The sequence below is a fragment of the Macrosteles quadrilineatus genome, unplaced genomic scaffold, assembly GCF_028750875.1.
Source record: "Macrosteles quadrilineatus isolate MER2022 unplaced genomic scaffold, UCM_ALF_1.0 Scaffold_7__1_contigs__length_78375512, whole genome shotgun sequence".
Taxonomy (NCBI): Eukaryota; Metazoa; Arthropoda; class Insecta; order Hemiptera; family Cicadellidae; genus Macrosteles; species Macrosteles quadrilineatus.
In genome coordinates, this window is record NW_026542600.1 from 24,856,908 (window position 1) to 24,872,727 (window position 15,820).

The window sequence follows — 15,820 nt, forward strand, 5'->3', positions numbered from 1 at the left end:
TTTACTCATAAAAAATTAATAAGAATTACAAATCAATGAATATATTTTACCTATCTAGTCTTTTTCAATGTTTATATACTATTTATAAGGTAGGCAGAGATTAAATCTGATTACCCCACATTATAAGATAGGTCTATTTTATATTGTAATTTAATTATAAGTATTTTAATCAAAAATTTATAAAATAAACAAAAGTTTAAGCAATGACTTAATTCCTTTATTTATAACCAACATGTTTGTAAATAGCTAATGATAAAATATACTATATTCTAAAATAACTTAGGCCCAAAAGAAATCTACTTACTTATACTACTTATTTACTTATATAATATCTAAAATATGCCTATTAAACATTTACAGCACAAATACCTCCACTGACACTGAACTGAATAAAAGAAACAAGTGTTCAAGAATAGTCAAAGATAAGGAACCAGCTGATAAACACATGACCTCAGACTGACCACTGTTTCATCTCTATAGTGCCACATGCAATACTGAATATAAACTTTTATACTATAAACATGGCATCTTGAACTAAGTATAACCCACTTTTAAGAACATTAAAAAGGTAGGCTGACTTATGTCAAATGAAGCAAATGAATATAATTGTAAAATTTATTATATTATTATAAATGGTTAATTAGAGGTGATATAGACTTATAAGTAAAACTCAATTTAAAACTTATTTTATTATACATTTATTTTATATATACATTTTCAACAACCAAAACAATGAGTTTTAGATTCTGTTTTTCCACATTTATTTTTCAGTCTTTCTGATCTTCTTAAGACAGGAGCTAGAAAAAATTTAAAATAGTTATTAGTTGTTAAATAATTAACTAAACACATTAATAATTAGTAATTAGATAATATTTACTTATTTGAAAGCTTAATAACTTATCCTTTCAATGGGTTTCATAATTAATTACTATTGATTGGTAAATCAATCAGGTATCAGGTTTGTAGATTTTTTAATTAAAATTATTGTATATAATATGAGCCCCCTATAGATCACATTGATCCAAATTAAATTAACATACTAAATTCTATCATATACATAATCTTTTTTACTAAGACAAACTTTAGGAGTGGCTTAATGAGTTATAGCAGCTATTATATGACCCATCAACTTGGTTATCACAGAAAACATATTACTATAACATTATAGTAGTATGTTTTCTGTGCTAGTTATCAACAAAAATAAGGAATATACAGACTGTCCCAAAAGTCCCGGATCGGTTTAATATTTTCCAACCAACAACAGATAAATCAATAAGATTTGGTAAATCAACACCACACCTAAAAATCTACTTTTTAAGGAAATATCAATTTTCTGTCATATCATGGGGACGTCATACAAGGATTTATAAGGAAATCTTAAATAGAAGCATAGGTTGACATGTACATCAAATTAAAGGTTTGTACTAGCAGAATATAATGCTGCAAATTTAAACTTAAATGGACAACCAAGCCAAGAATGACAATGTTTCAAAGATTCATTTAATTAGCATTATTCATTATACGCATACTCCTCAGGGACACAGCCTTAGGAATCGGAAGAAAATTGTTAACGTTAGGTTGATAGGTTGATATGATCAATATGACACATCAAATTAAAGGTCTTCATTAGTAGATAACAATGCCATAAATTCAAGCTTAAAATAGCAACTGAGTAAAAAATGGCAGTCTTTCAAATTGTCAAATGTTGTAGTTTGCTTAATTATGGATATATTTTGATCAAACTTGGTAAATTTATTTATTTTGTACTAAGCTATCAATATTTTACTCAAAAACACACTTTATTAGTTTCCTTGTAGCAGCAAACCTAGGTACTCGTTAAACCTAATGTTATTAAAATATATTTAACTGAAAATCAATTCAGACAAATGGAAATTCGCTTAGTCAGCAGGTTTGCTGCGGCGGGGGTATTTAGGTGTGGTGTTGATGTACCAAATGTTATTGATTTATCTGTTGTCGTTTGGAAAATATTAAACCGGTCCGGGACTTTTGGGACAGTCTATATAATACCAATGTATGTTTGTTTGCTTGTTTGTTTGTTTGTTTGCCCTTTATGGACTCCAAAACCACTAGACAGATTGTAATGAAACTTTCAGGCATTATTAAGCATTATTCAAGGATGGTTTGTGTGAAGTTTGGTGGTTAAAAGGGCTCTACCCCAGTGGTTCTGGAGTTTCCCAAGTTAATCTTATGCGTACATATATTAAAATGGAATCATAGAATCTTAACAGCTGGATCAACTAAACAAAAGAATTCTGTGATGTGCAATAACATTAAAAAGTTAATATGTTTACCAACAGGGTGCAGTAATATTATTTTTTAAATTTATGAAAACAGCTAATTTGTAACCAAAAGGTGAGTGAGCGTAGCGAACAAACTTCAACTTGGAGGAGAGTTAGCGTAGCAAACGAGCTAACCTGAAGGCAAGTGAGAGCAGCGAACGAGCTCCAACCTAAAGGTGAGTGAGCGTAGCAAACAAACTTCGACTAGGACATGATTGAGCCATGTGAACGAGGTCATCTTGAAAATAAACGAGCATTTGACATAAAACCACATTAGGACAGGGCGACGTCTGTCGGGTCAGCTAGTAAGGTATAAAACTTGTAATTAAAACTTTAAAGTGTACTTTGTGACTTTTTCTCACATCTACATTTTTAAGAACAAATTAGTCATAGCTAACCATATAAATAGGAAGTCTTCTTCAGTATCCAATAGTCAATGACATTAGTTAACAACTATAGGAGAAACGTTTATCAATACTTACGATAAAGTTTCTTATATATATTAAGATGCTTCATCCTCCCCTTCTTAATAGTTCGTTTTGCTTGTTCTTGGTTGTTAATTTTGTCTAAAAAATATAAAATAGGTTCAGGTGATATCTAATTAAAATTTATAAAATAAAAACTAAATCCATCAAAAAGTTCTTTTTTATTCAAAGAATAAAAATAAAACAATTTATAAAGTAATATAGCCTAGTTAAAGATTAAAAGGTTTATCGATAAGATTAAACATGTTGTTTTATTTTATATGATTCTAGCCTATCAAGTAACCTGCTTTACTAATTGTAAATTAAATAAATAATTTAAAAGTGTGATTGTTTGGTCACATTAATTTTTACCAACAATCTTATATATTAAAAACTTTGTAAAACCTATGACAGCTTGAAAGATAATTGTCATGTATAAAATCCCTTTATAAGTTAAAATAGGTAAAAATAAGCTTAAAAATTCAGTTAAATTTAAAGAGTCAAGAGTCAAGAGTATTTATTCCATTGATATATAGCAATACAGAAATAGGAATAGTCAAATATTCTTACTAAGTGCTAATACATTAAATTAAAATTAACTAAAAACTATGTACAACAGGTTAAAACTTAACATTAAACTCTGACATTTCGAATTCATCAAACGAATAAAAAGGGTTTTCAACTAGCCAATTTTTTAAAATTTTTTTTAAGTTATTAAATGAGATGAGTTTTGCAGTTTGGGGGAGCCTATTAAAAAACCTAACACAGTTGCCTTTAAAGGATTTACCTGTTTTGGCCAACCAGTGTTGGGGTAGATCCAGCTTAGCCTTGCCTCTCGTGTCATGTGCATGAAAGTGGTCTCTGGTAGTGAATCTGAAAGGTGTAGTTTTGTGTGGATAAGTACTTGGTAGATGTAAAGGTTTATTACTGTCATGATATTTAGTCTAATAAACAATGGTTTACAGTGTTCCACTTCATCCACTCTACACATAGTTCTCAAGATTTTCTTTTGAATTATGAGAATGTCGTGTACAGCACTAGAGTGACCCCACAAAACTATTCCATAACAAATATGTGATTGGACAAAAGAAAAATAAGATATCCTCAAATACTCATCTCTCACACAATCACTAAGTTTCCACATTAAAAAAGACACTCTGGAAATTTTCTTACAACTACCATCTATATGATCATTCCAATCAAGTCTAGAATCCAAATGAAAACCAAGAAGCTTTACTGATTTATAGTTACTTCTACCTGCCATACTTAGCAATAAATCTTAAGTTTTATCATTATTGCAAAGCAACTAATTTGATGCAAACCATATTTTTGCAGAGTTGTAAGCATGATTCATGCTAAAGAAATTATTTTAAGGCTTATGGATCATCACACTGGTAACAAAATAACAGTAAAACATAAACAGAAAATAAAAATGGAGCTAATTGCAATTACATGTTATTTTTATAGTATGGGAGAAAATAGAAAAATTGGTTAGATACATACTTATGGCAAAGTTTTTGACCATAGATTAAGCTTAAGTAAATATCATGTTTTAGCTATTATACGTAGTTAATTTGGTTTTAAATAAAATAAAATATATCAAGAAAATAATGAATGTAGACATTAGCTATTTTTATATTAATATATCAAACGGTGTTGTTTGGATAAATTTTATGATATTAAACTTTTAGTTTGTAATAAATACAATAAAAATAGTTTTGTAAAAAATTATAAATGAATATAAGCTTTTGTATGAATATATAAAACAATTTTATTGGGTAAATATGATATTATTAAATATCTATGTGGCTTTATCAATATATTTTAAAAAGTGAAAATGATTTCCAAATAACTAAAACTATAATTCAAACTCACCCATTTTAGTATTAGAAAATGTTAAACTAAATTAATATGGGATTCTGCTTGTATATATACCTCATAAAATTGCATCACATATTGACGTAAATAAGTGATAAAAGGTTTTTTTGCTGTGTTCAGCTGCAATATGTATTATTGCATGAGGCGAGTACAGAGTTTATCACAAAATTGCTGATTACCACACGAGTATCTCAAGGTCTTATAACAGCTCTATTAATTGGTAAAATATCTGTTTATATATTCAATAAACTAAAGCTCTTGAACAGTTTAAAAGCTTACTCTAATAGATACTATCAATTTTATATATAAAATATAAAATCACTTTTAACAATAAAAACAACTCTTTTTACGTAATTTTTATGGTAATTATCAATTTTTTCAGTCAAAAATGAGAAAAATAGCTAAAATATAATCAAATTGAACAATATTATGAGTTACAAATACAAATACAAAGATTTTACAAAAGTATTAAAATTGTAGTTTATAAGGAAAATATATTATTCGGTGAAATATCTTAAGTTATTATTCGTTTTTCGTAGTAATTTTACTGTTTCTAACTAATCAAACACTATATTAATAAATAATAACAATCTTAGAGATTAATAAAGGTAACTATTCTTAAAACCTAAACTAACATATGTTGTTAAAAAGAAACTAAAAATGGGATTTCTTCAGTAGAAAACAAAACAAAGAGTATAAAATGTTAATAAGTTATACTGTATAATAATTCTTGTAATAAATACGGAGAGTTTTCACAGTAGTCGGGACATTCTTCTAAAATGTCTGCTTTTAGTAGTTGGTTAAAAAGTTGGTCAACTTCCTCTCTTTCTTGGGTACTTTGTTTATATGGGGGTGAGTTTACCGCTTTGTAATTTTGAACTATTTCTAAAGCTACTGGTGGCAAATTAGCTGGTTCTAATTCTTCAATTTTTGCAGTGAACATAGATTTATAATTTTGTAATAAATCTATTACTTTATTGTGCTGTTCTACCGTGGGATGGGGTGATATGATAAACGGTATACCATCTTTATCAAATAATTGCCGTTTATTGGGATCCGTTTGGGATTCATGTTTTATTTGGGCACTCGTAATGTTAGTGTTTATTTCCTCAGTGAGGTAGCCAAGTAGAGTGTTAGAATAAATGTGTTTGGGAAAGCTTGATGCATTGTATAGGTTTATATAGCTATTACCATCAATATCTTTATCAATTAAATATGCGTGGCATTTCTTTTATCCTTTAAAAATCTTTCTGACTCAAAATATGTTTTGTCATTTACTTCAACATTTAATTTGATTTTCCTATGTTGATGAGGTGCAATCACCATATCCTCTTCAGTTCCTATATCAGTAATTTTACTTTTAGGAACTATTGCATTAGTGTTAATAGATTCAATTTGAATTAACCACTGTTTTTGCATTTTTATCCTATGCTTATATTCACCTAAGTTCATGATGATTTCTTTGGTGTCAAAGTTTAGTTAAACTCGGTTTTTATTTAGGAATTTATTACCTTAGATTATTTCACTGTTGGTATAATTTGTTACATAAAATTTGTCTCTGATAATTATGTTGTCTATCTCTAACGCAATCTCTGTTGTCCCTATAATATTTATAGGAGAGTCGTTTGGTGAAACTACAGTTGGTAGCTTTTCGGTCTCAGTTTTATTTCCCGTTAACAAGTTAGAGTTTATCAAATTTATATTTGAGCCTGTGTCTACAATACAGTTAAGTACTTTGTTAGGATTTTAAGTTAACCTAGCATTAAGTGTTAACACTGATAGTCTCTTATCTTCCGTCTGCTGTATCTTAAAAAGAGTATCATGTAGTTCTCTTCTCCTTTAATTCTCATTTTTCCTTGGCTTGTGTACCCTTCCGTCTGAGACTAGTAGTCTAGTCATATTTGAGAAATTACCTAAAAAAACTCTTATAAGTGTAAAGCTTGGTACGCATATTGAGTTTTAATTCCGGAATAACATACTAAAAGTCTTCGAAAAAAGCTTGTGCTACGGCCGCACATAATAGATCCTTGTACCATAATGAGCTCAGAATGGATTATTATGGTAGTCTATCAACGAAAGCACCAACAGTATGTACCATTTAAAATGCCCCAGCAAATATAAATGGAAAGGAAAAGTTTTGTTAATGGTATGAAACTGTTGATAAAATTCCAATTTTTAAATACAAATAATAAAAAACATTTTTAATAGTTTATATAAAACTTTTTTTAATTGCCATTAATGTTTTTTACGAATTTTCTAATTTATTTTCTAAATATTGCATTTTCTGGCTAAACGGTTAGTTATATCGAAATATTCTAAGTACAAAAGTTGTAGCTCTTTCTTTGGCAAACATTTTTTACATTTAATGTTTTTTTAACCAACAAAGCTACCAGGTTTTCCCCACTAGTCATTCAGTACTCACAAAGTACAAAGCCACTGAAGACGACACTGACACAGACGAAGCCCAGGATGGCTCTGCCTACCATGTAGACAGTGAGGGACTCTGTGACAGCTAGGATCAGGCCAAGGGTGATCTGTAGTACCAGGGAGATCATCAGGGCGATCTTACGGCCAAACCTGACACAAACCACCAGTCATACATTAAACATACTTTCTTTTAGACACTGACACAGTTAAAGTTAATTGGATAATTTAAAAAGAGTGTTAAGTTTAATTATTCAATTTCACATTTAATATTACAAAGTGGACAAAGCTGATAGTAGTATTTTCCTTTTGAATACAACAATGAATATAAACCATCTTATCTTCATGACAAAAACTTAAAAAAAATATATTTACTTTTTACCATGTTTTGAACTATACCAATATATGTCAACAAATCTTGAAAAAAAGGTCTATAAATATTTGAAAAAATATGAAATAAAAAATAATAAAATCAAATCAAAATAATAAAATAAGGTTTAATAAAAATAATCCAACAGGGGAACGAGTTTACACAAGCGCCTTACTATATGAGAAACGCCAGGTACACTTTCATGCAGCAACCTTGCCTCATTAATATTGAAGGCTTTCTTCTTTTGTCGCGAAAGAGCAGATTTGCCGGAATATTTTTTTAACACAGTTTAAAGAAACTATTATCTTTTAGTGAAACACAAGTTAAAAACAACAAACTAAAACCAATAAAATCAATTGTATTTAGCTATTATTTTAAAATAGTAAAAACCTGACTTTTAATTCAATAATCAATGTCAATAGGTAGTCGATTTTAATTTCAGATAGTTACTACATAAAACCGGAAACTCTAAATTAACAGGTAAAAACTAAAAATGGTCAAGATTTAAAAAAAAAACTTTAAAATATTATGCAATCTACTCATTCATCAATTGTAAAAGAATTATTCTAACACATTTACAACAGACACAGTACTTAAATGAATTATTGTTTTTAAGTACTACAGTACTTAAAAAAATAGAATAACTATTTGATACGTAGGTAAAAAACAATCAAAGTTGTAAGAAGGGCACCATACCAAAAGGTTATGAGTGCTGATGTATACAATAAAATTCTCTTTATAAACTCAGGGAATTAATTTTTGCTTTCTCCCCTCACACATAGTATTTGGAGAAAGTATTGTTTTTGTCAAATTTTTCGAGTTTGAGTTTTGGGTGGAAATATTCGTTTTGGGTCTCCCTAAACCCAAAAAGTGTTTATCAAAGTGATGTATGTGTTTGCGCAAGGGTGTGTACATGGATACAGACTGGCATTTGTGATTCGATATTGATTATTTCGATATATTATATATTTTAAATATTATATAAAATTGACATTAATACATACTTGAGATGTATAAAATAGATATTAAATATATTTATTCATATGTATTTAATATATATTTGTGCTACTAGGGAAGGTATTTTATATCTTATATATGGATAATCTGACAAAGACCTAACTTAATCTAAGCATATAAACTGTTTTGTCGCATTGCCAATTCAAAAATCCATACTATGCAATTGTCACTTTCATAGAACATATTAATCATACAACACTTATTTTAACAAGCATAACTCATCTGTGCCAGTCCAACCATTGTTGATAATAAAATCAAATCGGCAGCCTCCACCATGTAAACTTGTGGGTTTTGACTTTACTTTAAATGTGAAAATATGAAATTACTACTAAGCTCAGTATACTCGCTTGGCATATGTGTGAATACTCAGGAACTGATTGAACTGACACCATGAATGAGTTACTAAATTTTATTTCACTATTTAGTCTAATTTATAACCCTTTAAAACACAATATATATATACAGGGTGTCCCGGAACTCTCTACCAATATTTTAGGACATTGCTCCTGGGTAAAAAACATACCTAAATATCATATTTAAATTGCCCGGAAGTCCTTAGTTACTCACACAGCCGCCATTTTGTTTTTTTCAGTTATTAATTTTTTTCTAAAGAATGGTTAAACATACGAAATGGAAACTTTGCACAAACATTAATGACAACTAGACAAAGCTACAAAAAAATTATGACGATTTTTCAAATTCATAAAACAAAATGGCGGCCATTTAAAATTTTTATAAAATCAACGGTTTTTGAGCTATTTAAGAAACAACATTTTAAATGGTCGCCATTTTGTTTTATGAATTTGAAAAATCTTCATAATTTTTTTGTAGCTTTGTCTAGTTGTCATTAATGTTTGTGCAAAGTTTCCATTTCGTATGTTTAACCATTCTTTAGAAAACAATGAATAACTGGAAAACACAAAATGGCGGCTGTGTGAGTAACTAAGGAATTCCGGACAATTTAAATATGATATTTAGGTATGTTTCTTATCCAGGAGCAATGCCCTAAAATATTGGTAGAGAGTTCCGGGACACCCTGTATATATAATAATCAATAAATCAAATGATGTATTTACCAGCGCAAATAATATTTTTTGGGACCCCAGTATTAAAAGAGAATTGAACACATTCATATAAGTTTAAAAGTTATAGATATAATACAAATGTGAAACGACTCGATCTTAATTAATTAAACCCTTTTACATAAAAATAAGATATTCATAAAATTTTACTAATCTACATCTTTGCCATTTGGCCAAAGTCCAGTTCACAAAACTTAAAACACAATGCTAATATGAAATTCTGTAAAATTAATACACTTTACAAACAAGGGTTATATTCACATTTAGCAAACTACCAAAATTATACGTTAGAGAATAAAATACTAAATGAGAACTTAATTATATTAAATACATTATTTTACAGGTATAACCTTTAAGGCTATATTGTTGTTGTTTTTATTTAGCAGTAAATTATTTATTTATAATTGTTTATGTTGTTTAATATCATCGATTTATTTAGGTTTTTAATTTTATTTTAAGGTAGGTTTAATTTGAATTGTAGTTATTAAACGTAGGCCCTTTTTATGTAATTTAAATTTATCTTCTTTCTTCAAAAATTTGTTGTCCTGGGAATTTGAATTGAATTTTGACATACCGAGGAGAAGATCTTGAGGGTAGATGATTCCCCGAGGTGACGTCTCGTGATGTCCAGGCCTCCCCTTGTCTCCGTTGTTGGATGACTCGGTGGTTGATACTGGTCCTCGATGGCGGATGACGACCCCCTGGAACCTCTTCTCTCGGCGTGGGCTGAGTAGGTGAAGTAGTTTTGGCCTAGGACGTATTCAGGTGGCAGATTTTACCAATCCTGATATATTAAGTGGGGCCTACTCGATCCGACCCCGTCCTAAGCCTCGCCAATCTTCTTCCAGACTGATGCCATCTTGCTCCTCCTGTCCCTTCATTTTTCCAGATTTCCCATCATTCTAATTAACTCCGCCTACAGTGTCCAATCATAGATGATTCCCTTTGGTGCTCAATGCTGTGATTGGCTGCCACTTCGATCAGCAGTTCACTGTAGACGTCAGGTTGTGCGTACATTGCCCGGGACCTTGAATATGATACTTGTAGACTCGTCGATGCCATTCTACATGTCTCTTTGTATTAGAAAATCGTAATATTTGATTTACTTGAATCAGTAGCAAGTTTTAAATGGGCCTAATACGAATTTTAAAGATATGGGCTTGAATGAAATTTAAGAATTCAATTAAAATATAAACATGTTTACACCCCCCTGTAAACAGGGTTTACAGCTCAGTTTTTTTTGGTGGCTTTTGTTGTTCGTAAGTAGTTTGAACGTCCTTATAGGAGGAATATTTAACACGTAAGAAAAATCATAAGATTTGCTATTTACAATATTTATTTATTTATTTATTTGTTTACGGTATAACACCATTTTTACAGGGTTGACATGCTGATACAGATACATTATTGAAAGATTGAGATTATATGAACGAAAAGTGATAAATGAATGAAGGTGAAATGTGAAATACAATAATTGCTTAGCCTAATTAAATTTTCTTCCCTTCTGCCTTTTCTCATGCTCTTTTACTTTTTTTGTTATTTTGCAGGATTTATTGAAAGGCAGATAGGGACTAACATCACATGCTAATGGAAAAAACTGGTTGAATAGCAAGCATAACAATGGATAGAATTAGGTAACAATAACAATCGATAAATACTACAAGAAAACATGCGACTAGATAACAAGAAAGATAATACATTCATCAATTCAATACTAACATCACATGCTAATAGAAAAAAAAAACTAGTTGAATAGAAAGCATAACAATAGATAGAAATTTGGAAACAATAACAGTCGATAAAATACATCAGGAATATGTGAAAAACAAAACATGTATAATAAATCAGACATTTTTTCACTGTCCCATTTGAGTATTTTAATATTTGTGAAGGTGAAGGATCATCTTGTTATATATTACTTAAGGGTGTAATTATTATTGGTTTGGTTTTGAATTGATTCTACACACAAAACATGTTAATATTTTATGTATTTGTAGTAATTTTCCATTAGCTTAATCTTGCAAACTAAACACTGCATTTGTAATGGTGTAGAAGAAAGTTTATGTTATTTACCTTATGATTTATGTGATAAGAATACTATTCAATTTAACAACACTGCTAAAGCTTACTTGGAAAAAGCATATTTGTGTTTTGTAGGAGCAAGCATTAGAAATGGATTGGTTTGAATTAAAATTATATATTAATACTAATAATATAAGCCTTTACTTGATCAGTGAACTGTTTTTATGTAAAAATACATACATTTCATTAAATTATAATTTATATTAGTGCATGTTGGTTTTTCTTTGACGGTTTATAGCGTAGTCCTTATGTTAATGATGAATTGGCTTGAAATGAAAGGTACTTTCCTGTTAAAGGGAACATTCATTATTATCGATGATTTTTAATCGATATATCGATATTTTTCTTTCCCTTTACAATCCATTACAAATTGACAACTATCTTGTTCAGGCTAAAATCAAGTCTATTATGGATTAAAACAGTTCTAAGCTAACCTAACATAACCAACCAAACTTGCTGTACTATTTAAAAAATTCCGTTTGATTACAGAAAAGGTATGTGGGGAATATTAAACGGAATTTTTAAATGTTACAGCAAGTTTGGTTAGTTTTGCTAGGTTGGTTTGGAACGGTTTCATTTCAATATTTTTTGTTATACTGAACAATATTTATTTATCGTAGTTCTCAGCTGAAAGGTTTCAATTCGTTAATATCGATATATCGATTAAAATCATCGATAATAATGAATGTTCCCTTTAACAGGAAAATACCAAATGAAATTGCATACATCTATCTATCCATCAACAGATTTAACACAGGTTTTATGCAGTATTTACTATGTTACACACTTTTCCAACTGTTTACTTAACCAATTTTACGATTAAGGTGTCATTTACAGATTATGATCTAGTATGCCAGGGATCGCTAATAAAAAAGATGTCCTACTTCCTCAATAATTACTTAGAGGTTTTACGTTTAAATTATATCTAGTAGTCATTTTCAAAGGTTTTCTAAAGCAGGGGTTTCCTAGGTGCGGAACTGGAATGCGGAGAGCAGACTCCTCTTGTCATTAGGTAATTTAATGTTATTGTTTTCCTAGAAGCGGAGCGGAATGCTATATTAATCGCTTTTCCGCTCTCCACACTTTGCTCTTCACACTCCTTTTCTGAGTCTATGAAACCCTGGCATAATACTGACCAACTTTAATTAAGCTTTAATTTAGGCTATTGATCGTTTTTGAATCAGTTAAGCTCAAGACCAAAAATCATAAATTTTATTATTTCTTAGATATTATATTTATTTTAACGATGCAGAGCAACATGGGCTCTTTAGTTAGTTTATGAAAACCTATTTTAAATAGATGTATTATTAACAACTGAAATTTGATTGAGGTGTGTAAATCATGCTTTATAGTATAGAACTAAAATCAAGAAATTAATAGTAAACTTTTCTAATCAAACATAATCTTGAAAAGGTAAGTATGCATTACACTGGATCTATTTCATCTCAGAAACAAATTAAACCAAATGAAATTATACAAATTGCATATGAATGTAAACATTCCAACTGCACTCATCTCATGGATGCCTCTGTGAACACAGTGGCAGACTTCTCTATGGTGCTGTCCCTAGACTCATTTAGCTAGTCGCTCCTTTGTATTTTGTGAAAAAGGAAAGGTTTCAATAGATATATAATAAAATATTAAATTTCCCATTGATGGTATGCTTATAAATGCATTTTTCCAAGAAAGTATAAAATGAGTAGATTTATATTCAAGTTGTATTATATAGGTTTTAAGAAAAACTTATATTTTATGGTTGAGGCAAGAATGAATATGAATAGCCTAAATTAATTGCCAAATTTATTGCCATTCTTGATGAAATTTAATTGAAATATATGCAGTTTAAAATAGTTTTATTTTAGTTTCTCTTCTATCTTCTTTAAACTTATTAATATATAAATGTCTATTTAAGTTTATCTATACTTATTTAATACGCAAGCAGGGTTTTTGTGACAATTACTTCTCCGAAACTACTGAACCGATTGAGATGTTTTTGATGTTATTGGAAAGAGCGTAACTCGAAGTTATGCAGGGAACTTTCTTATTAGATAAATAATTAGAGAGTGATAGTTTTTTTTTCATTTAAATGAAATAAATAGGGTATTTTAATAATATATTTTACATTTTAAACTAAATAAACATATATTTTGTTCTGCCAAAAATAATTAACGACTCCTGTATCACTATAAAAAGTAATAAGATTAGCCTATTTTATATTCTGATTTAATTATGAGTACTTTAACAAGAATTAATAAAATGTGCAAAATTTTTAGCAATGACTTAATTGCTCTATTTACAACCAACATTTTTGCAGGTGGTAAACAATAAAACAATACACAACAACAACAAACAAAACAACAAAATACACAAACAATACACTATACACTAAAATAACTTAGGTCTGAAAGAAATCTACTTACACAATATCTAAAATATGCCTACCTATTAAAGATTCATAGCACAAATAACTCCATTGAGACACATCTGGTTAATCAAGAGTTTACCATTATTGTATGTGATTGTACTAAACACAATAGGGACAAACTGAACTGAAAAACTGAATGGAGGGAACAATTGTTCAAGAATAGTCAAAGATAAGGAACCAGCTGATAAAGAGACAATCACATGACCTTAAACTGACCACTGTTTTATCTCTATAGTTTCCAACCATATGCAATACTGAATATAGACATAGACTTTTGTACTATGGACATGGCATCATGAACTAAGTGCAACCCACTTTCAAGGACATTAAAAGCAGCTTATAACCAGTGCATTTCAATGATAAAAAAATATATTTCTAATAGGCTTTATAGATTACCCATAATATTGATGGTGATTCTGCAAATACGCCGATCAAATATTTGTTTAATGCACTTAATATTGTTTAATAAGCACTCTAATGCAGGATTTTAATACTATTATTGATGAATCATTCAAATTTACTCAACTTTAAAAGATATAAAACCTTAATAGTAGAAAATATACTATTATAAGCAAATTAATGTAATTGCAAATATAGCATATTGCTATAAATGGTTAATTAGAGGTGATATGGATTTATAAGTAAAACTCAATGTTAAATTATTTTGTATTACTATGTTTATTTTTTAATCTTGTTGACCTTCTTAGGATGGGAGCTGTAAAAAATCAAAAATAATTGTCAGTTGTTAAATAATTAACCAAACACATTAATAATTAGTAATTAGATAGCGTATAACTTATCCTATCAACGGGCTTCCTAATTACTAATGATTGATAAATCTTGGGTATTAGGTTTTATGCTTTTGTTTGAGGCTTTGACCTCTTGTCATTTGTTTGTACTTATCTTCTGAGCCTCTGGATGTAATTAGCAAGAGGCTTAGGAAATGAATACTTGTACTCAATACTTCCTCATTATGTAAAAGACTTTTTGTTTCATTATCAAGTGTAAAGCTACTGTAGGATTTTGATGTTCTAGTGACTATAATATCTGTTAAGTATAAATTCATGCAAAATATATAAGCACTAATATTAAAAAAATTTGTATTTGTTATTAATAAAAGAAGAATATTAAATGATTTATAACATAAAAATAACAAGTTAAATGATCAAAAGCAAATGGATTAGTTTTTAATATAAAATAGCGCCAATTTATTTTTAATCAGGATTATGAAGCTGATAGTTAGTTGATACAATTGACAACTAATTTAATTGGTAACTAAAAATTGGTTTTTAAATACCTTGATTTTATAAAGATATTTATTCCAAATCGGGTATAAGGAATATACTCAAGAAGTAATTCACATTTTGCTTTGACTATTAATACAACTAAATAGACATTTTATCCCCACGTTAAATTTGTAGATAGAATTTTTATCAAAATTATTGTATTTAGTATGAACCACCTATAGATTACATTGATCTAAATTGCTAAAGTCTACCAAATACACAATATTTATACCAAGACAAACTTGAAGAGTGGTTTATGATGAGTTATAGCAACTGTTATGACTCATCAGCCTGGCCATAGCAGCAAAAAATATGGTATACAATATTAAATACTAGTGCACTCTGTGACTAGCTCACACAAGTACATTTGAAAGAAAACATTATTTACAGCTGACCCATATAGATGGAGAGTCTACTTCAGTATTCAATAGCCAATGACATTAGTTAATAATTGCACAAGAAAGATTTACCAATACTTACGGTGAAATTTTT

General features: G+C 29.2%; 1 protein-coding gene across 3 annotated transcripts; it reads right to left on the bottom strand.

Moving 5' to 3' along the window:
* Positions 1 to 692: 692 nt before the first annotated feature.
* Positions 693 to 10,399, bottom strand: LOC128998437 (uncharacterized). Of its 3 annotated transcripts, none has more exons than XM_054424561.1 (5): positions 10,110 to 10,399; positions 7,065 to 7,219; positions 3,552 to 3,637; positions 2,436 to 2,538; positions 693 to 797 (listed from the first exon to the last, which is right to left on the bottom strand). In XM_054424561.1, exons 2-5 carry the CDS (start codon positions 7,195 to 7,197, stop codon positions 718 to 720), a joined length of 402 nt encoding a protein of 133 aa, XP_054280536.1. In that variant the 5' UTR covers positions 7,198 to 7,219; positions 10,110 to 10,399; the 3' UTR covers positions 693 to 717. The 3 variants fall into 3 exon arrangements, with proteins under 3 accessions (XP_054280536.1, XP_054280538.1, XP_054280537.1); XM_054424563.1 differs by lacking the exon at positions 2,436 to 2,538 and adding an exon at positions 2,783 to 2,866 and having other exon boundaries at positions 697 to 797; XM_054424562.1 differs by lacking the exon at positions 693 to 797 and having other exon boundaries at positions 1,985 to 2,866.
* Positions 10,400 to 15,820: the final 5,421 nt, after the last annotated feature.